Source organism: Corylus avellana, chromosome 2, assembly GCF_965113065.1.
Source record: "Corylus avellana chromosome 2, dhCorAvel1.hap1.2, whole genome shotgun sequence".
NCBI classification, from domain to species: domain Eukaryota; kingdom Viridiplantae; phylum Streptophyta; class Magnoliopsida; order Fagales; family Betulaceae; genus Corylus; species Corylus avellana.
This window is the reverse complement of record NC_142491.1, coordinates 30,038,596-30,062,076: the sequence shown is the minus strand read 5'-3', so window position 1 is coordinate 30,062,076 and position 23,481 is coordinate 30,038,596. Positions and strand designations below refer to the sequence as shown.

The following is a 23,481-nucleotide window of genomic DNA, read 5'->3' as shown; positions in this document are numbered from 1 at the left end:
ACTTACAAGATGCAACTTGGGCTCATCTCCCATTCCTCCCCACAAAAAATCTCTTTGGACTTTCTCGATCCTTTTAGCTACACTTACAGGAATCGGAAACAGAGACAAAAAGTAAGTCGAAAGATTAGCCAAAGTGCTCTTGATGAGGGTTAAGCGACCTCCTTTAGAAAGATACATTCTCTTCCAACCTGCCATCTGACGCTCCATCTTTTCAATCACTTCATTCCACATGGCCGTATCCTTGAACGAAGCCCCAAGAGGGAGACCCAGATACTTCATAGGCAACTCGGCAACACTACACCCAAGGATGTTAGCTAAACCCCCAATGTTCTCCACCCCACCAATGGCCACAATCTTTGATTTTCCAAGATTCACTTTCAAACCCGAAACAGCTTCAAAACATAAGAGGATGAGACGAACATACCGGATTTGCTCGATAGAATCTTCACAAAAGATCAAAGTGTCATCCGCAAATAAGGAATGAGAGACCATCAACTCCGACAAGACCCTATTTCCCACCGAAAACCCAGTCAAAAGGCCTTGGTCAACCGTCGCATTCACCATCTTACTCAAAGCCTCCATCACAAGCACAAACAATAACGGTGAGAGAGGATCTCCTTGCCGGATTCCCCTCGAACTGCTAAAGAAACCTTCCGGAGAACCATTCACTAGGATGGAAAATTTTACCGTCTTAATACACCACTCTATCCAAGCCCTCCACCTCCCACCAAACCCACATCTATGCAGCAAATACAAAACAAAGTCCCAATTTACATGGTCGTAGGCCTTTTCCAAATCCAACTTACAAAGAACACCTGGCACCCCTGATTTCATGCGACTATCCACACATTCATTTGCAATAAGAACGGAATCTAGGATTTGCCGACCCCCAATAAAAGCATTTTGAGAAAAGGAAATGACCTTACCCAAAACCGTTTTCATCCTATTGGCAAGAACCTTAGACACAATTTTATACACCCCTCCCACCAGGCTAATGGGCCGAAAGTCCATCTCCACCGCATCCGCCTTCTTTGGAATCAAAGAAATAAAAGTTGCATTCAAGCTCTTCACCATTTGACGTCTACTATGGAACTCTGCAAAAACTGCCATAATGTCTTATTTGATAACTCCCCAGCAAGCTTGAAAAAAAGCCATGAAAAAGCCATCTGGACCCGGAGCCTTATCACCATTCATGCCTTTTACCACCTCCCAAACCTCCTTCTCCTCAAACTCTCTTTCTAACCAACTATTATCCTCCTCATCTATGGACAAGAACTGCTGGTTATCCATTCTAGGGCGCCAAGAGCTTTGTTCCGAATAAAGAGATTGGTAATACTGCACTATGTGTTCTTTTACCTCAACTGGATCATCGGATAAAGCGCCATTAATACGAAGCACTTCCACCCGATTGTACCTCCGGTGAGAATTAGCCATCTTGTGGAAGAAGCGAGTATTTCGATCCCCCTCCTTGAGCCACAAAGCTTTCGATTTTTGACGCCAATGAATCTCTTCACACAACAAAGTATTCTCCAAATCTTTCAACTTGTCCGCCTTCCGGATTTTCTCCTCTTGATCTAAGCCTCTCGATTCTGCCAACTCATCCAACTCCTGGATACCTCCCAATAACTCCTTTTTTTTCCTCCCAATATCCCCAAAGACCTCCTCATTCCACTTTTTCAAGTCCACTTTAAGTGATTTTAATTTACTAGCAAGCACAAAACTAGGCAAACCCTCAAACAAATACGACCCCCACCAAGAAGCAACCTTATCAACAAAACCCTCTACCTTAAGCCACATATTTTCAAATTTGAAACCCTTCTTACCTCCACAAGGAGTCCCGCAATCCAATAATAACGGGAAGTGATCCGAGAGCAGGCGTTGAAGTCTCCTTTGTACAACTGCTGGGTAGTGATCTTCCCAATCCGAAGAAAACAAGAACCGGTCAATCCTCGACCAACTCTCATTTTCTTGATTATTGGACCAAGTAAATTGACCCCCCATCATCGGAATATCTACCAGATTATTCTCTGAGATGAAGTCCGAAAAATCCATCATGCCCGATGAATAATAAGAAACATTGGAGCGCTCACTGGGGAATCGTACAATGTTAAAATCCCCGCCCAAACACCAAGGAACCTCCCAAATCCTCATCAAACCAGCCAACTCGTCCCAAAGCGCCCTTCTCTCCACTTCCTCATTCGGACCATACACTCCCCCAAACGCCCACACCCATCTATCCTCTACATTTTGAAACGAGCAAGCCAAAGTGAAAAGTCCCACACACTCCTCCTTACACTCCACAACCCTCCTATCCCACATCATTAGCATTCCTCCCGACAAACCATTAGAACCTTTATACTTCCACCCCACATGTTGACCTCCCCAAAGACTATGAATCACCTCTCGAGAGATAACCTCCATCTTCGTCTCAATCAAGCACACTACATCTACTTTCCATTCTTTCAAAAGACCCCTAATGCGCAACATTTTCTTGAGGGCATTCAACCCTCTCACATTCCATACTACAATATTAAGCTTCATGATCCACCAAAGCGCCCCTCTCCCTTTCCTCAATCTCTTCAAGGCCTTCGAGTGCAGGAACACATGCAGAAGCACCTCCCAAGTCCGAATCGTACTGCTTTCTAGAAACTTCGATAGCATTGAAAAGAGCCTCCAATTCCTCCTTTTTCCCCTCATCAGAAACTCCAATTTTTGGGCAAAAATTGAGACAGTTACCAACTACCCAGCTGGATGAAATCGTGTCTGATCCTAAATCCTCCAAACCCACTGTTTCAACAATTTTATCCCCCTCCATACCTGTATCAGACCCAGACAGCTTCAATGCCAAAGTTCGATCCACCCTATTCTGTCCAAAATTGCTCAACGGAGCCAAACTCCATTCCTCCCCTTGACGAACCTGCTGAGCCCACTCCCCCACGGCCAAATCACACTTCCGACGAGATGGGCTCCCCCTCAGAATCTTCCGAGTGGCCAAGCACGCACTCTTTCCAGCCTGGCCGGACTCCATAGGCTTCTCCGGTTCCTAAGGTTATCCAAGGTGGTCTTACCTAGAGCGCTGACCACACGAAAAAGGCCGCCCTCAAAGGAGCCTAAGCCAACTACACTCTTCCAAGGGAAGCTGCAACCTTCAGTACAAGCCAAGTAGCAATAGAAGGATTTGACCTTAAACAACCCTCTTTTGGAGGAGACCCACCATAGCTTATCTCCACTTCCGCTTCTCACTCTAGCGGAGTGCAACACCACGAGAAATAAAGCAAAGACATCCAACTTCCAATCATACGCCACTCTAACAAAGCTCACATTCCACTATTTGGAACCACCCAAAAACTCCCAAGTGAGCTGCAACGTAGGCATCATTTGCACGAACAATACCAAATAAGCCTGAAAAAGCTTCCTTTAGAGCCGCATCCCCACACCACTGATCATGCCAAAATCTAATTATGGATTCATCTCCTACGTTAAATTTGGTATGACACAAAAATTTCTCCCATCCTTCGCAGAGCTTGGCAGGGGCTCTCGGACAGAAGAAAGACCCACCACCAAGGCCGAAGCTTGAGAACGACGACTTGTAACCACACCCACTGCAGAAGTGGGCTTAAAACCATAGCCCAAACTCAGCTTAGGTTTGGGTTTACAAAGAAGCCTGGTCTTGGGCTTAAGCCAAGAACACCGAGTGGGCCTACAGAGAGGGCTTACAAGAGACCCCAACATGCGAGAAACCCAAATCTCAAAGCCCAGCTAAAAACTGCTGAATAGCTTGCTCCACTTCGGCATTCACCCTTCTTGCCCAAAAAGGATCAGAGAAAGCTTCTTCCCTCTTCCCACATTTTTTCCAGCTCCTTCAGCTACAACATCAAAACAGAACAGCTACATACCTAGATCAGAGGCTCCTCATCAGTCCCTAAAACACCAACAACAGACTCCACCATCCCTCAAGAATAGGAACCCTCTGAGATTCGAAAAAATTATCCCACAAATCTCCATCGAAAGCCTGCTCAATACCCAGCGGGCCAAGAGACAACTTTTGAACCTTCCACCTCTAGTGAACTCCCCTCCGCTCGCAGCGTCACCACGAACAATGGAAAATTCGAACCACTTTTCTTCCCTATCACTCGACAAAAGTGGAAGAAGATGAGGGAGTAGTCGTGGTTTCTAGGAAAGTCACCACCTTACTCAACTCCCCAGCAAACCTACCCCAACCTCTCCCTTCTCGTCCCTCCGGCAGTAATATAAGCCATTGTCGGCCCCCTCAGCATACACCACCAACTCCAGGAAATAGCTGGCCATGTTCCCACCATGGCGGACGATCAAGACTTGTTGGCCCTCAACAGAAGGATTTGACGAAATCCTTCATCCCAGTGTTATGCAACGCAACCTCCACCATCGCAGCCAACCAAATTGAACATTGAAGACCCAGAGACACCACACCAGCAAAACCCTTCCTTCTCTCTTCTAGCCGCACCACCACCTCATCCTCCTTCACCGAGAATAGAAAGGAATTCACCTCGATGAAAAAGCACCACTTCATACACCACAACCTTCGAGGAGAATCGCACCTAATGCACCTCCATGCGTCGCTCACATCGTCGCCGGAAGAGGGGAACTCAGCCGAAATTAAATGATCCTGCCTTGCTTAATGTGGTGTACCTGGAGAGAAAGAAATGATCTATGTTTTGAAGATTGTGAGATCGCGGTGGTGAAGTTATAGGCCTTCTTCAAAACCCTTTACCAACGGACAGCTGCTGCTTATGATTGTCTTCATATTTTTAGTTTTCTTAATTGTCTTGATTTTTTTTTTTCTTTTTTTGGTTAAGTGTTTCTTTTGTATACATTCTGCGTACTTGGGTTTAGTCTTTTCGCTTTTAAATAAATTTTGATTACTTATGAACATAAAAATATAAGGGGAAACTTGCATACAAACTTTTTCCCCCTCTTCTGATAGCAGAAACTTATAGAGGAACTTTCTAACACTACTTAGGATAGAAATAACTTTTTTTTTGATAAGTGCTTAGGATAGAAATAACTAAAACACATTCACAAGTCAAATATATATATGACAAAACTCTGCTGCGCTAAACAAAATTTAAATTCTAGATATGATCACAGATGCTCCTAAGAAATATAAAAAAATTCATATGGCTCCATTTGTTTCAATAAAAGCAATTCATCTTTTATTACCTTGCAGAAAAATAATCAATGTACAATTGAAAAACCAACTTTTAGCAATATTGTGTACACAATAAATACCTAGTCAGTCCAGCTAGCTTTGTACGGAAGTCATTGAAATCATTTGGCGGTTTGCTCTCAGTATTGAGGAACTGTTGTAGTTCCTTCTCTGCACATTGGTGAAGCCTTTCCAAACCAGACTCCGCCTCACCTGATGACAAGATTGTCACACATATACCTTGCAAGTACTCAGAAAACTGTTTCTTAGTAATACGAATATATACCTTGCAAGTACTCGAAAAACTGTTTTTTAGCATGCTCATTCTCATGTAGGTAAAACCCATATGCATAAGTCCATTTCAGCACTCGCCTGCATTCAACTATCTGCAAGCATGCAATATTTCTAGATACATATCCACAAATGTTTTGCCAGTATTTCAAGCCAAATAAAACCACCATAACATTGCAATTACTACACTGCTAGAACTGTCATTATTTATCAGTACTGCTACCATGCTTAAAGCTTAGATGGAAGATCTAATAATCATGCACCAAATCAGTAACTCAACTATGGCTGCCACATGAATAGTGCTGTATGATTACATTTGTAGGGAATACAAGATCTGTGCAAGCAATAATAAGCTCTTGCTAAAATCACTTCTCCCCCCTTAAGAACAGGTGAAGGTGAAGCTGTGGGTAAAAGGCCCACCATGTGCGTGTGTGGGTCAAAATTTCCCAACGATTTTCTCTCACAGACTGATCCTTTTCACTAATGCAAAGAGTTAACAAAACATGAAGAGTCACAGAATCATCAGAAACGGGTTCGATCAAATACTTGAAAAGTAAACAGTAAGTGCATCTTTGAAAACATGAAGTCAGGAAATAGTTTTGTCAACTTTTTGAGGTTTATTTATTTGTAATTTACCAAGGGAAAGCAAGCAATCAACAAACTGAAAGACAGCTTAGCACAATTTTCTTTTCGTAATCACCTGGGGCTTTTAACTGGATGAAAATACTCATGAACATGGTACTTGCTTACAATACAAGCTTGAGTAACATCAGACTTGTTGCTCAACAAAACCAATCCCCTTTAGCCATGTCTAGTTCGCAGGGAAAATGCCAAAACGCATTTACGTAACCATATTCAGAAGTAGATAGCAACAAGCGCAGGTTGCAGTCTGCCGCTCGGTGGACAGACTACGTTATTATTATTTTCGGTATTTTACATAGGGATAAATGACCCACCAGATGAGTAATGCTTATCGTTCCCCGCATATAGACAAAAATAAAACTCTGAAAGATGGAGGTATTAGTAATACGCCCAAGGTACAATGTATCTGAAAGAAAGAGGGAGATAATACTAAGTTATGAGATATGTTTCTCCCAGGGCATGCCAATCAAATCCTACTTTGGTTCGATATATCTTATTAAAAACATAAAACCTGGCACTGGGATGCCTCCATTGCGGATATCCGGGAGTGTGTAAATGGGATGGTGCACTGGAACGTTACTTTTACCCGTAGTATCCATAATTGGGAGGAGATGGCCTTAGCCTCTTTCTTCTCGCTCTTGTATTCGTCTCCGATCCGGGGGGAAGGGGTTGACCGAATGTGGTGGATTCCTTCAAGTAAAGGGAAGTTCGAGGTCCGTACTTTCTACAGGAGGCTTGCCCTTAAGGAGCCTAACCAGTTCCCATGGAGAAGGATTTGGCGTACTAAGGCTCCTTTGCGAGTGGCGTTTTTTGCTTGGTCGGCCGCTCTTGGGAAATCTCTCACACTGGATAATGTTCGGAAGAGAGGTATTGTTGTGATTAATCGTTGCTGTATGTGTGAGGCGGATGGAGAGTCTGTGGATCATCTCTTCCTTCATTGTGGGGTCACGCGCAAGTTGTGGGAGGTCATCTTCTCTCGCTTTAACTTGAGTTGGGTTATGCCTAGAAGCGTCATGGAGATGTTTGCCAGTTGGTGGGCGGGAGGTAGAACTAGTAGTGCTGTGGTTTGGAAGATGGCTCCCTTGTGTCTCCTATGGTGTCTTTGGAAGGAAAGGAATGCGAGATGTTTCGAGGATTTGTCGAGGAACCTAGAGGATCTTATTCACTTCTTTTTGTACACTTTATTCACATGGACAGCAGGATGGCTTGCTCCTTTAGTGATTGATTTTTCTGATTTTCTCTTTATGTTCTCTTCTTCTTTCTCCCCTACTTAGTCGCTCTCTTGTACACTTCCTGTGTACTAGGGTTGCGCCCCTCTGCGCTCTTAATGCATTATTACTTATCAAAAAAACAAAAAACATAAAACCTGGTACTGACATACTAAACACACCCACTTCTACATAGAAGAAAGGAAAAAGATTCAAAGAAAAAAGTTGAAACTAAATTTAGCCCCCTCGAAGCTACACCCCATTAGCAATAACCCCCCCCCCCCCCCCCCCCTAAACTTTAAAAAGTGAATCAACCCCCTTAAACTACCAAGCCCTTTTACTTTGCCCCCTCAATTAGGATTTTTTGTCAACTCCGACAGAAAAATGCGTCATGACTAAAATTGTCCATTATACCCTCTATCACACGTGAAAATACAATTATCCCCTTAGATTAAAAAACAAAAGTCACATGACTCATTTTCTGTCCAAGTTAATAAAAAATGCTACCAGAAGGAACACATTGAAAGTACTTAATAAGTTAATGGACTCAATTGTCACTTTTAAAAGTTTGAAGGGGTGATTGCAAATGGAGTGTAAGTTCAAGAGAGTTAAGTGTAGTTTCCCAAAGAAAAAACGTGTACCTAATATATGCCAAAAAAATAAAAAACAATTTTGCAAATATCTAATGATGAGCACAAAAATCACCTGCATCCAAGCCTCTATAATGAACTTGAGCTGAGACTCGGGCGTGCACTGTAGGTCACTAAGCTTCTCGATCTGCCAAAAACCAAGAAATTCAACCAAGTCATTATACAACCTCCAGTAGCAGTTAAAGTCGCAAGGCCACTAAAAGGTCATTACAAGAAATGGCATAAAGGAAACAGAGAACTGCACGTAGGTTTTTTTTTTCCCCCTGTAAGCAGATTGTAATACACTGTTCTACAATTCAGTAATTCTATAAACAGAAGATCTTCTAAGCAATTAAACAACAACACTTCAAAGAACCTGCTGTAAAATGATATCTTCATATCATCAAAATGAAATAAAATTGGTTCAGAATGCAACAAGAAAAATTGATGGTTAAACTAATCAGCTAGGCTATTCATTTTTCAAGGGAGTTCTCAATGAAACCTGTTCAATATTCAGCACTACAACCCTAAAGAAAATTCACTTACACATTTCCCATCACATAATTCTCTAGTGCATTCTCCTCCTCAAGGAATACCAGAGTTAAGTCAAATGCATGTTTTGTAAAAACAATACCAAAGGAAATGCTCGATCATAATTTCTTCACGTTTTTTTTTATTAAGTGAAATATAAACACAAAGAAATCGCATAATTTTTTTTTCCCCATTTTGAGAGACTGCCATGAAGTAATCAAGTTTTTGATGTTGGAAAACATAATGATAAAAAATTATAAAAAGCTTTTAAAAAAGTTACTTAAATAAAATTAGCATATGCAAACACATCAACATCCACTTAACCACCCTCCCAACCCCGCACACAAACAACAGAATGTATATGTGTGTGTAAGAGAGAGAGAGAGAGAGAGACCACTTACATGCACAGTTTGCATCTGATGTAAATCTGCCAAAGCTTTCTGCCTCGACTGCCAAAACAACACATAAAATTGCAAATTATACTTAATACCGAATTTAAATCTAATGATATTAATAAAATGTTAGGTTACATGCAACATTTTGAATATAAGGTTAACAAAAAGCTGAGATTAAAAAAACCAAACAATCTCGTAAGACGGAGGGGACCTATTCCGGTTCAGGAAGGGAGAGACAGCATAGGGTGGGGAAGGTTTGCGGCGAAGCTTCACTTAGGTTGTAAATTTCCTCCACTAGATCCTTGTTGGTTGTGGGCAAGAACAGTCGATGTCATGTTCTTCGCCCGGGGGGGGGGGGGGGGGGACATCAAGAAGAGGTTGCTGGAAACTTCAAAATGTTTACCCCGATGGGACAAACACACTGACTAGGCAATTGGTAGCAACTGGGTTTGGAGGTAGTCCCACGTTTTTACCTGCTGAAAGTTGTCCAGGATGGGACAGAGGTAGTTCTAGTTGAAGTCTCGAATTGTGCACCCTCAAAGAGACGTTGAAGCGCATTTTTAAGGATGTGGTTAGATTTTTTTTATATATAAATAATGTATATTCAAACTACACACCGAGGGGCGCAACCCGTGTACACAGGAAGTATACAAAAGACCCCTAATATGAAGAGAAAGAACATAAATCTACAAACTCAGAAAAAATAGAAATAGGCAAAATATGCCATGCCACTCTCCAAGAATACAGAGTTTGTAGCACCAACTTCTTCAACTCAAGCAAGCCATTCTCATGGTCATCAAAACTTCGTGCATTTTGCTCTCGCCAAAGACACCACATCACACACAATGGAACCATCCTCCATATGTGCAATGCAAGATGGTGGTTACCCAATTGTCCCCTCCAACTTCCTAAACAATCACTCACCCTGCGAAGTATAACCCAATCAACACCAAAGAGCTGAAGGATCACACTCCATATCTCAATTGCAACCTCACAATGCAAGAATAAATGGTCGATTGACTCTCCACATTGCTTACACATGCAACACCACTCTATGACCATAATATTACTCCTACGTAAATTGTCCAAGGTTAAGATTTTTCCTAGTGCCGCCGTCCACACAAGAAAAGCCTCTCAGGAGCCTTAGTCTTCCAAATACTCTTCCTAGTAGTAAGACTCCACTTCAAATGTCTTCCTTTTCGATGGAACCCAACAAATTGTATCCTCACCTCCGTACCTAACTTTTTGGGAATACAACTAAAAGAATCATGAGACCACATCCACTTCCCAATCATGCACAGGGCACATAAACAAAACATTCCAATGAATGATACCATTTTGAAGTTGCATATTCTCCTCTACCCACACATCCTTATCACAGCTAATAGTGAACAACCCTGGAAAAAGGATCTTCAATGGTAGGTCCCCTCTCGCTCACAATAGCTATATCACGCTGCTAAGCTGAAGCTCATTACTACAGTAGGTCTGACCAAGCCTGATATGGCCCATGCAAGTCATGACCTTAAGGGTAAGGCCTCAATGGGCTTAGAGGGATTTATGGAGCTGAGACCAAAATTGCTAAAGTGGAGATATTACTTTGGCCCAAATGCTTTGGGCCCGCCTGCAGTGTCCAAGAGCAAAGAGTATAAATCCAAAACTAATTTAATGGGCTTAGGCGTGAAGGGCTCGAATTTCGCACAACCTAGTAGTCATTCGGCGGGTCGCCGAGGAGAGGCTGGTCTGGAGTCTTGCAAATGGCTGCAATCATGTGGGAACGGTAGTTTGGCAAGGTGCAGTGATCCTTCTGGTAAGATCAATGCTGGTGGTCCTCCCCACTGTGACCTAGTCCTTGTCGAGTTGTTTGCCTCTGTGGGGAAGTCAGACTTCGTCGATGGTCCTTCTCAATACTTGCCGACGAGGAGGTGGCTATGTTTGGTTTTGGAGTCATGGGTATGGCTTTGGAGCCTCTATTGCTACCTATTCTTCTTGTCGGTGGTCCTGCCCAAAACTTGCAAGCAGCTTTGTCCCTTTCCTACATGCCAGATCTAGCCAAGAACGAGTTGGCAGCGTTTGGGTATGGAGTTGTGGGTACGACCCCTTCCCATGTGGCTAAGCATTCAGTGATACCCACACAGACCCATCCATTGTTGTTGCCCTACTCTTCTGTTGTGGTCAGGAAATCAGGTCATATTAGGTCGTTGTATTCAAATTGGGTTCATCGTGTTGTGAGGGTTTCGTGTGTAGGCTTTAAAGAGCAGTTTATGGTAATTTTGACAGTTATTGAAACTGGTCATCCTCAAGTGGTGTCAGGTTCCATTTCTAAACTAGGTAACAAAGGCAATAGGGAGTTAAAAAGGTTGGAATGCTCTATAAATTATGATTCTAAATTTGAGACTTCTAGCCATGCTAGTGGAAAGGAGAGGGGTTCTTCAGTTTTTAATTAAGTCTAAAATCTTATCATGAAATGTGAAAATTTTATCGTGGAATGTGAGAGGGTTGAATGAGGGGAATAAATGCCTAAAGGTGAGAAACTAAGCTGGAGGTAATGTCATATGTTTTCAAGAAACTATGCTGGAGGTAATGTCTCATAGTGTAGTGCGTAGTTTGTGGGGTTGCGATCATGTGGATTGGTGTTGTTTGGATTTCAAATGGGCTTCAAGTGGCATTTTGATTATGCGAGATAAGAGGGTGGTGGAAAAGATCGACGAGTGTGTGGGAGAGTTTACCCTAGCTGTTACCTTCAAAAATGTTGAAGATCATTTCACTTGGGCCTTTGCGTGTGTCTATGGCTTTGATTCTGATAAGGATAAAAGACTTCTTTGGGATGAGTTGGTTGGTTTGCTCAATTGGTGGAACTTGCCTTGGCGTATTGGAAGTAATTTTAATGTCACTCGGTTCCCCATTGAGAAATCGAGAGTAGCACGCTCATACCAAACTCTGATGGAATTCTCTTCATTTTTTATCAGGGCTTGATGGACCTCCCTCTTGTTGGTGGTACTTATACTATGTTGAATAATCGGGAGTCTCCCTCTTGGTCCAGGATTGACAAATTTCTTGTTTCTTCGGCTTGGGAAGCTCAGTTTCCGAGTTTGTCCGACAAAGGGCTTCCTACGCTATGCTCAGATCATTTCCCGATTTTCCTTGACAATGGTGATTTTCATAGGGGAAGTAGGTACTTCAAATTTGAAAACACGTGGCTGAAGTCTAAGGGTTTTGTGGATAGGTCGAAACAATGGCGGGACTCTTATCACTTCCAAGGCTCTCTGAGCTTTATTGTAGCTAGCGACCTCAAGGCTTTAAAAGTTGATTTAAGGAAATGGAATGAGGAGGTGTTTGGAGATGTAGGGAGAAAGAAAAAGATCCTTTGGGAAGAGGTATGTGTTGTAGATATCATTGAAGAAGTAAGGGCATTAGGCGACAAGGAGAGAATGAAGGCAGAAATTTTAAGCGAGTTAGAGAGATCCACTCTCATGGAGGAGGTGAGTTGAAGGCAAAAAGTTAGGTCTTTGTGGCTAAGGGAAGGTGACAAGTGCACGAAGCCTTTTCACACAGTGGCCAACTCCAATGGGAGGAAGAACTCCATTGACTCCTTGTTGATTGATGCCACACTTTCTACTAACCGGGTGGAGATCAACAAGCACATTGTCCAATGAGGCTGAGGCTATTTGGTTTGAGAGAGAATTTGAAGAAAGGGAGGTGTTGGAGGTAGTGAAAGCAATGAATGGTGAAAAGGTACCGAGTTCTGACGGTTTCTCTATTGCGTTCTTCCAAGCTTGATGAGATATATTAAAAGAAGACATTATGAAGGTATTTTGTGACTTCCATGCTAGAGGTAAGTTCGAAAGGAGCCTTAATGCTACATTAATCGCCCTCATTCCAAAGATTCTAAGGGCTATTGATCCCAAAGACTTCGCTCGATTAGCATCGTGAGTAGCATTTACAAAATTATTCCTACAATTTTAGCTAACAGACTAAAGATGGTGTTGGAGAAGATTACATCTAAGTCACAAAATGCTTTCATCCGAGGCAGGCAAATCCTAGATCATACTCTTATCGCAAATAAGTAACTTGATAGTAGAATAAGATATGGGGAAACCTAATAGCCTAACCGTCATATTTGATAATTGATAATTACGTTTAAAGATTTTGATAAAAGCCTTTTACTGCTTACACAACAGGTAGCTTTATAGTTGTAGTCCTTTTCTCTTGTTTGAGTTTGCCACCTTGTTAAAACAATGCCATTGAGACTTTCACAGGGTCGGAATTCATCTTTTGCACTAGATTTAGCAACTAGACTCTCTCTCTCTAGATATTCTCAGACATCTCTCTCTTCTCTAGGGCTGGGCACGGGTCGGGTATCAGGTTTTTTCCCACCCGACCCGCACCTTGAGGGTTTGGGATTTTCCAACCCGCCACCCGAGCCCAATGACCAAGATCCGCGCGGGTCGGGTATTTGCGGTGCGGGTTAAATAGGTGCGTGTTTTGCATATTTGCGGGTCGGGTCGGGTTTATTTACTTTGACCAAAGAGAAAGAAAAGAAAAAAATATAAACAATTCTAATGAAGCAAACAATAAAGTCGGAAACATTGACAAACTACTGTTACCAGAAGAAACAAATGTCACCAGGAAACAACTTCAACCCATGATCCACTCCCACAAGCAAGCCATAATCTAACGAAATCCAAAAACACCCATTAACCAGAAAAGCGAAACCCACAACCGCAACTGACCCAAAACACATTCTTCCGCAAAACCCACATATCCATGATTTACCAAAACACTAAGCAAAACCCACAATTTATTTCGCAAAACAAATCAACACTAACAAAAAAATTTGACCCAAAAGCTCGTACCTTCCAGCCATTTGGGAAATCATTTGAGAATATTTCTTTCTTTCCTTTCATTTCATCTTTCCCAAGAACAAAATAGAAAAGAGAGAGAGAGAGTACCCTTCTGAGATCGAGAGGTCAGAGGCGAGAGTGAGAGATCGAGAGGCAAGACTCAAGAGTGAGATGGGTCCGATGGGAAATCGAGAGGTGCGGTCGTGTGGTGCGGGGAGTGAGATGGGTCTGAATCGTCCGATGGGAGATCGAGAGCCGAGAGGTGCGGTTGACGGTTGTGCGGTGCGGGGAGTGAGATGGGTCCGATGGGAGATGAGATCGAGAGGACGAGAGGTGCAGTCATGAACTCGTGCGGTGCGGCTGAGTTGGGCTGACGGCTGTGTTGAGGACTTGACTCTTGAGTGCTGGGTGAAAGGGAGAAAGCCGAATGGGTCTCTAAGTCTCTTATGTCTAGGGTTTTTTTTTGTGTTTTAGCCTTTAGGAGCGGGTCAGGTCGGGTACCCGCATAGGTAATATTAGTAAACCCGAAACCTGCCCTGCCCTGTACGGGTTGGATATTCTCAACTCGAACCCGCGAAAATAAACACTAAACCCGCACGGGCCGCGGCGGGCCTGCGGGTAGGGCGGGTTTTTGCCTAGCCCTACTCTTCTCTCTAGCGGAGGCGTGTTTCCACTAGAGCCTTGGTTTTGATTTGTGGGATGCACTTGGTTTAGATTAGATGGAGAGACGATTTGCTGTGGCGGCCAAATCGCTCTCCTTTTCGGCGATTGCAGGCAAGACATAGTTGCGTTTGAAGGAAAGGAGAAAAGGGTTCATTGGTTCCTTATATTTGAATCTTCAATGCTCTGATTGGCTGGCGGACACGGTGGAGGCAGCGTCGCTGTCTCCAGGGAAGGAGCAGTTCGCCAAATCCTTTAGGGAGAATGGGAAGGCCTTGATGGTCCATAAGGGTTGCAACAAGGTCGGCTGTTTTTTAGTGGCCGCTGTCTTTGCTGAGGGTGGTCAGAGAGGGGGTATTTGGTTCCCTAAGGGTCTTGAAGGTTGGGGCAGGCAACGCATCATGGGAGTTGCGAAAAATTTTGGGGTTTCTCGTAGCAGAGGAGAGGCCGCTAGTCTCTGGTATCAACTCCGGCGGGGGTATTTCCTCAATAGATTGTTCCTATGCAGCTATGCTCTCCTCGACGAATGGTGGTCTGAAGTTGCAGCAGGAGTACCATCTCGACTTATGCCCTATGGCGTCTTGGCACGAGCTAGCGAAAGGCGGTGAGGTGGCGAGATCACCGGTGAATTACTTCGAGTTTGAGCTTGGTGCGCCGCTAAAGAAGGATGACACTGGGCTAGGCAGCGGTGGCCGATCTGGTCCACATGGCGGTGGTGATCATTTTGGTCTCAGAGGCGGCGGCTTTTCATGGTTGAAGGCGCTAAGGGTTTCTTGGGCGTGGAAGAAAATGCTGGAGAAGATTAGGTTGGATGTGGATCGGGTTTTTTCCAGATTGGGTTTGAGGCCCAAAGTTCCTGGTTTTAGGATGCAAGCTGGACGCCAGATAACATTTTTGGGTGTTGGACTTATTTCGGGTCAGCAATTTCCCCTGTAGCTTGCTGGATTGGTTTCGGGTACTGAGATGGGTTATGGCTCTAGGTATGCCCTGTCAAAGCTGATGGGTTCTACATCACCGATGAATGGTTATGCATCACCAGTGACATCTGAAGCTGATGCGGTGCCACCTTTTGACCCTGGGTCGCCAGTGGATACTATTGCCAAGGTCACTGCTACGCCGATGAATGTTTCTGCAGCTCTGGTGACTATTCCGATGATCCTAGAGTGGGCAGAAGCTGATACGGTGCCTCTTTATGATCCTAGGTCGCCGGTGGATACTGTCGCTAAGGTGCAAGTGGCTCCTACAGTTACCGTTGAAGCTTCTAGTAAGGCTGATCGGAAATCTTCTCCTGCGAGGTTTTTAGGTTCGAGTCCAGCTCTCTCATTCGGATCTGGTTGCAAAGGAAGTCTATCCTGCTCCTTCTCAGCAACTAGGTACCTCTCCCTTTTCGACGGCTGATTCTGGTGACTCTTCCTGTGGGGTGGATGAACTGGTACGAGACTTTGCCTCTCTCATCCTGGTATGACGGAGAGTGGAACACTTATTTATTCTTCTGTCTCCCAAGTCTCAGCCAGGGTACTCTCGGGGGGTGAAGAATAATATAGATAAGCAGCTGAATAAGAACAAGATGCTGCTGGCTGAGTTTGTGGCAAATACTTTGGTGGTTGAGGAGGAGGGCTATTCCAAGGGGATGCTAGATGCGATGGATATCGCCCCACCTTGGGATTAACTTTTGGGGATGACAACAAAAAACTCTTCGAGTCTTTTTCTGTCATTGAAGCGGATAGAGATCGTGATCCGGGGGTGTCTGTCTCCAATGCTAAGGGGAAGAGGGAGCTTAAAAACTTGGAATGCTCCATTAATTTTGAGAGTAGAGGATGTGGCTCTAGCAGGGTCAAAGGCAAGGTGTTTTAGTTTTGCCTTGTAAGCTTAGGGTGGTTTTGGGTTTGGGTTTCAGGTTTTGTGTAGGTTCTTTTTGGGTGTTATGGTGCATTTATAGGGATTTCTCTATGGGTTTTTGCAGGCTTTCCTTTGTATACACTTTGTGTGCTTAGAAGCGCATTACGCTTTTTTGATATATACAACAATTACTTATATAAAAAAAAAAGAAAAAAAAAAAAGATGTGGTCTTTTTCTTTTTCTTTTTTTTGGGGGGGGGGGGGGGGGGGGGGGGGGGGAAGCTGGGTTGGGGTGAGTAATGTAGTAGTTATCATCAACATCATCAGCATCCCTTCTTTCCTTTTTAATTTTATCCTTCAAGCCTCATCAACTCTTACATATCATATTCCAAAATTCCCAAGGAAAAGGTCACCAACAATTAGCATCCAAAAAGATTCCAAATACTGATCTCTTGATACTTTTCACAACCCCCTGAATTTACCCTTCCTTGCTTAATTTACACCTACAACTATACCCGACCGTACAGCTTTTAAACCCCTAAATTCATATTGCTATATAGGTTTTTGCGATCAGTGTACTGTGATTATAACCACCCTAATTCCCTGACTAGCTACTGCCAGAAAATCCTCAAAAGCTTTTCATTTTATTTCCAACCTTTAAACCATGTGAAAGGTGGTAAAGTTAGCCCTGTTTCAACCCATAGCTCTTAATGTAACCTTCTTAGGCACTAACACAAGAATCAAAAGCCTTAACGCACACATTGAATTATTAATAACAAAAAGCCACTAAACTTTGACAATAAGGGTTGTCCTAAACCACATAATCTACTAAATCAAAAATCATTCATTACCCAGAGAATATATAAAACATAACAGGGTTAAATCTTTAACATCAAGGCGCTGCTAGTGCAGCATTGCGTAGGTTGCTTGGAAAGGCACTCCCCCATATCAAACAAGCTTAAATATAGACACGAGATTCTTGATCTAAATTATCAAAGAGGAAATTGCATACAATTAACCGATTAGAATGAAAAGAAAGAAGTGAAGAATCACCCAGATAAACCAAAACCTTGTCAAATGTACTACAAGAATTTCAGGTAGCAAGGTGTAAACATAATAAATTGCTTCAACAGTTACAAAGCCACATATTCGTGAAGCAAACAAAATTAGATCTCACTAATTTAGGCATCCAAGAAATATTAGTTTAATTTTAAAATGGACATGGAAGAATAAACAAGGAACATCAGTAAATTTTAATACACAGATGAAAAATTTCGTAAAAAATTTCTGGCAATCATTTATTTCTCTAAACCAAGAAAGGGGGGGAAAACAAACAAACAACCAAACAAATGATCCATTGCATAACATAAGAAACAGAGATAAATTTGGAAAAGTTGTATACCAATTGATTGCTTGCCCAACGTTCATAATAATGAGTGTATCTCTCCAAAGAATTCTTCGCCATTTCTCTTCTTTTCTCAGCCTCATCATACTAAAGAGTAGCAGTACAAAATTTCATAACATAAATGCCAGGAACACTAAGCTATCCATTGATTGAATGACGAAACAGAAATATTTAGCTCACATACCACTCCCTCTTGCTTAGCGGCCTCATAACGATTACAAGCATAGAAACCACCTGTCCTCTCACCATGATCTTGCCATACACCTAGGCATAGCCTGAATTGACATACAATAAAGTTCACATGCAATTACATTAGAACACATGTAAGTGAAATCATGATTACTAATGCACATGTCTACAAAAGTTTCAGATATTATAGGGTATTACTCTAGCTCAATTAAAAATTCAGTGAATGCTAAAGTTCGATAACAACAATCATTTCTGAATGAGTAAAACATTCATTATGGCACTTACCAGCAAAATTCAAATTTACAGGGAGGTGTGCATGTCATATGCATGCACCCTTGGTTCTTTTCAATCGGCCGCTTGCACTTTGGACACGGCTTGGAATTAGCCAGTATCCTGGGCGTTGTTACATAAAAAAAAGTAACATCGTGCAGAAAAAGTTAGAAACATATCAACCATGCCATTACATTTCATAAAGCTATATGTTGAAATGGTAGTAAACACATCTTCTCCAATTGTTAAACGTGCAACACAAAAAAGAAATTCGAGAGGGAAGCATGTGAACTTTTGTTTCTTAACTTATGATTCGATCTAATAATGTAACATACCGCCAAAGAAAAATAAAAATCTAATAATGTAGCATACCACCAAAGAAAATAAAAATAATAATAACAATAATTAAAAAAAATAAAAAAATAAAAAAATAAAGGGAAACTTCACTTACCCTCCTAAATTGTCACTCCTTTTGCAATGTCTCCTCTAAAGTTCAAAACTTTTCAATTTAGTGTATCAAACTTTTAATTTTTTTCAATTTCCCCCTTCCGTTAGGATTTTCCGTTAAATCTCAACACAATTCCCAAAATACCTCCCCCTTTTTTTAGAAAAAATATTTAAAATTTTTTGCAAACATTGAGGCATGGATATTTTTGCAAATACTGTTAAATTTGGACCAACGCCTTAATCTTTGCAATTTTTTTTTCCTAAAACAAATGGGAGTATTTTGGGAAAATTTAATAGAAAAGTTAACGGAGGGGTGAGATTGCAAACAATTGAAAGATGGATACACTAAATTGAGAGAAATTAAACTTTAGGGAGGACATTGCAAAACTGATGACAATTTAGGGGGGTAAAGTGAAGTTTTCACAAAAATCAATGACATAATAATAATGATTTTAACCAATAGATGCATAAAAATCAACCAAAAACATAAGGCAAACACAATAAGAAAAAATAATAATGTAAATAGTAAAATGAGCCTAACCTAATGGCTTGTTAGCCTAGTTAGGGGGATTTAGTTAGTTTGTAAGGGAATAGTTAGTTGGAAAATTGGTGAGATTGAGGGGAGAGCGCCCCTCCCCCCGCCGCCGCCGCCACATAAAGCTTCAATCACAGCAGCCCCCATCCGAATCAGAGAGAGAGAGAGAGAGAGATTTTGTGAAAGAAAAGGAAGGGGAAGAGGTAATGTGTTTTTGATTAGTTTGACTTGATTTGGGTTGTTGATTTGGTGTGAATGGTAGTGATTGTTGATGGGTTTGTTAGAGAGGGGGGAAGTTTTGAGAGAGAGTTGAGGGTTGAGGAAGGAAGTTGGGAGGAGGAGAGTGAGGGGGCGGCCAGCCATGGTGTGTGCCGCCTCCCATATAAAAGACGTGCAACCAAAAATTTTGCAATAGGATACAGCAGGAACTGCCGAGCAAAAAAAAAAATAAGGGCAACACAAATATTGGAAAGATAAATCCAGGCAGCATAATCAAAAGAAAGATGCAACTTTAGATGCTAAAATATAATTTCTACCAGTTCATGTTTTCAGACTCGGCACTGTTCTTCAAAATCCACTTTGCAACGGTACCACAGTCCACCGGCCGGTGAGCTTCCTCTGTACACTGCAGATTCACAAGAATGAGCTTACTGATCTAGCATACAGCAAGACTCCTATAGAAACTAGATTGGCATATTCCACATCTTTTTAAGCAAGCCAGAAGAAGCTCACATTCCAGCAAAAGCCATATGAGCAGAGGCAATTAATATCATAATTTCCATTGCCAGCCTCAAAATTAACAGCATACTCACAACCTGGAGCAGGACACCACTTGGTCTAGCAAAAATGGAGCAGAAAAAAGAAATTGTAAGAACTCAGGGAGACAAGGAAGAAAGCAGGAAAATACGCTCTCATATACCTATTGGATGCTCTAATAATAACCTAAAGGTTGAACAGATGATCACCCATGTAAGAATCAATGTCAGGGTGAATGCATGGTTATATTTGGTTGGTTTCAAAGATTAATAAACCAGATGCAAGCAAGGAATAACAGCACGCAAAGAATTCTAATAATTCAACATACATGCAAAAAGTAGAGGGAGACACAGGCAAAGAACAAGAGGGAGAGAGCGTGGCCTGCTGCCATGCCTCAAATATCTAAATTATAGGGGCAACTGCATTTACCCCATTCTGTTAAATTACCACTTATCCTAAAAGCTTAAGCTGATAAAAAGAGGTAAATTTAATCACTTAATCATTACTTTAACATTCCCCCTCATGTGTGGGCTCAAACTCATTTTTAATAGATGAGGCCCAACACATGGAATATTTAATTTAAATGGATAGTGAATTGATAGAATCAAGGTTCGAACATAGGACCTTGGCTCTGATACCATGTTAAATCACCAGTTAACCCATAAGGTTAAGCTAGTAGAAAAGGGTAAATTTAATCATTTAATATATACTTTACACTCCCCTTCACATGTGAGCTCAAACTCTCTTTTAATAGGTGAAGCCTAACATATGGAATATTTAATTTAAATGAGGGGCGAATTGACAGAGTCAAGGTTCAATCCCATGATCTTTGACTCTGATATCATGTTAAATCACCACTTATTCCAAAAGCTTAAGCTGATTGGAAGAGGTAAATTTAATCACTTAAGCATTACTTTAATACCCTCTAACTACCATTCTTTTTGCAATGTCTCTCAATATTTCAATTTTTACAATGTCCCTCCTAATCTGCCATTGGAGTTGTAATGCTCCTTTCTGTGACCCAAAATGACAAAAGTATCGTTCTTTTTGTCATTTTGGATCGCAAAAGGGGGACATTGCAGGTGGATTCGGGAAGACAGGGCAAAAATTAAAACATTGAGAGGAACATTGCAAGCAATGGTAGTTTTTTTTTTTTTTTTGATAAGTAATGATGATATAAAAGAGTGCAAAGGGGCGCAACCCATATACACGGGAAATATAAACAGAGAGCAATGGTAGTTAGAAGGGGGTAAAATGTAATTAACCATAAATTATAAGAAAAGCTTTACCCATACCAGTACATGAGACACTTAAACCTTACAAATCCCAATCCTAGAGATAAACAGAAAATTTCCCATTCAATAAACTAAAAACGTAGGAAAGCTACAGCTGCAACCACTTCCTGGTAAAAAGAATAAAGATACACAGGCAGCATCGAACTGCAGATCATGACATGTACAAGAAACCAACTCCTAGTAGAGAGAATTTGAAGATATACCTATAGATCCAAACTGAAATGAATGCAGCATTTACAAACTTCTTTTTGCAGTAATTAACAATACAATTTATCAAACTTTGCAAGTGAATTGCCACTATAAGAAAATCACAATTGGAACACCCAAAGGGCACAAACACAAGTGACTGCTACCTATAGTTCAGTATTTCTTTTTTATAAGTACTACTGTATATATCAAAAGCGCAGAAGGGCGCAACCCTAATACACAGATAGTATAGAAAGAGATCGCCTAATTAGAAGGTGAGAATAGAATAAGAATGTCAGAAAATCTAATCACTAACGAAGCTAGCCAAGCAGCTGTCCAAGCGAATAGTGTAAAAAAAAAGTGTGTAAGCTCCTCTAAAGTCCTTGTGGAATCCTCAAAATATCTTGCATTTCTTTCGCACCATAAGCACCACATAAGACATAAAGGAATCATCTTCCACACTACCGCACTCCAAAAATGACCTCCCATTCACCAACAAGCAAACAAATCCTCCACGCTGCTAGGCATAACCCAATACAACCCGAACCGACTGAAGATAGCATGCCAAAGTGCACGCGCAACCTCACAGTGATGAAGTAAATGATCGACTGTCTCCCGTCCGACATACACAAGCAACATCGATTTATCACAACGATCTGTCTTTTCCTAAGATTGTTCAATGTAAGGGTCTTTCCTGGTGCTGCCGTCCATACAAAAAAAGCCACTCTCGAAGGTGCCTTAGTTCGCCAAATACTACCTCTGCTTCAGTATTATCTTCAATATAATGAACTATTTTTTTTTATTGGTAAGTTGCACACATGTCAGTGGGCCTTGAACACACAACCTTACTCTCCACCCTCTTTTTCTCTAGGGGAGGAATTGCCAATTGAACTAGAGCTCATTTGCAATATATATAATAGATGACAGATTACTCTATCTTTTTTCTTTTCTTTTTTTTTTTCTTTTTTTTTTAAAAAAAAAAAAGTAATTGGCCCCAAGGGGGATGACATATCACTATCTCGCTCAGTTGCGATATTTGCAGAGTCTTTTCCTGCTTTTTGAAGTTGCTTCAGGCTTGAAGGTTAATTTGGCTAAGTCAGATCTAATTCCTGTAGGGAATGTGCAACAAGTGGGAAGTTTAGCTGGAATTTTAGGGTGTGGAGTTGCCACTCTGTCGATGAAGTATCTAGGTCTTCCATTTGGGGCGTCCTATAAGGCTAAACATATCTGGGATGGTGTTATCGAGAAGATAAAAGTTCGATTGGCTAGTTGGAAAAGGTTATACCTGTCAAAGGGAGGCAAGGTCACCCTTATCAAGAGTAACATCGCAATCTGCCCACGTATTATTTGTCTCTTATCCCTCTCCCGGTGAGCGTTGCCAATTGCATTGAGAAGTTACAGCGTGATTTTTTATAGGGTGGGCTGGTTGAAGAGTTCAAATATAATTTGGTGATCTAGTCTAAGGTTTGTACTCCGATTCATGAGGGAGGGTTGGGTATTTGAAAGCTGATGGTGTTCAATCGCGCCTTGTTAGAAAAATGGCTTTGGCGATACGGGTTTGAGAGAGATGTTTGGTGGAGAGTTGCGGTAGATTAGAAGTTTGGTAGTTTAAGGAGCGGGTGGTGTTCTCTTGAGCCTATTGGAGCTTTTGGGGTGGGGTTGTAGAAGAACATCAGAAAAGGTTGGGAGACATGTTCAAGCTTTACTAGATTTGAGATGGGGGACGGGATTAGGATTAGCTTTTGGCATGATGTGCGGTACGGAGATACGGTTCTTAAGGTGGCTTTTCCAACTCTATTTAGTTTGGCTCATGCGAAGGATGTGTCTGCTGCGAATAATTTGGAGTTTTTGGGTGGTTCCAATCAGTGGAACGTGAATTTTTCTAGAGAGGTGCATGACTGGGAGGCGGGCGTCTTTGCTTTGTTTCTCCAGTTGTTGCATTTAGTTATAGTGAGAAGAGATCATGAAGATAAGTTGTGCTGGGTCTCCTCCAAAAGAGGTTTGTTCAAGGTCAAGTCCTCCTTTTGCTCCTTGGTTCTGAAGGTAGTCACTTTCCCTAGAAGAGTGTTTGGAGGACCCAAGCTCCTTCGAGGGTGGCCTTTTTTGTGTGGTCAGCAACTCTAGACAAGGTCTTGACCTTGGATAATCTCAAGAAGCGGCATGTTATTATGATTGACT

The 23,481-nt window shown here is 41.8% G+C and overlaps 1 protein-coding gene across 2 annotated transcripts in view; it reads right to left on the bottom strand.

The window, feature by feature from the left end:
• LOC132175518 (putative E3 ubiquitin-protein ligase ARI7) overlaps positions 1-23,481 on the bottom strand; it is a 40,185-nt gene that overhangs the window by 5,791 nt on the left and 10,913 nt on the right. For both annotated transcript variants that reach the window (XM_059587492.2, XM_059587499.2), the window contains exons 6-14: positions 19,799-19,903; positions 19,603-19,691; positions 18,100-18,207; positions 17,810-17,900; positions 17,623-17,712; positions 8,888-8,935; positions 8,032-8,103; positions 5,472-5,571; positions 5,269-5,398 (exon numbers count right to left, since the gene is read on the bottom strand). In XM_059587492.2, the coding sequence (XP_059443475.1) occupies positions 5,269-5,398; positions 5,472-5,571; positions 8,032-8,103; positions 8,888-8,935; positions 17,623-17,712; positions 17,810-17,900; positions 18,100-18,207; positions 19,603-19,691; positions 19,799-19,903 (833 nt within the window). The remainder of the gene's footprint in view (positions 1-5,268; positions 5,399-5,471; positions 5,572-8,031; positions 8,104-8,887; positions 8,936-17,622; positions 17,713-17,809; positions 17,901-18,099; positions 18,208-19,602; positions 19,692-19,798; positions 19,904-23,481) is intronic.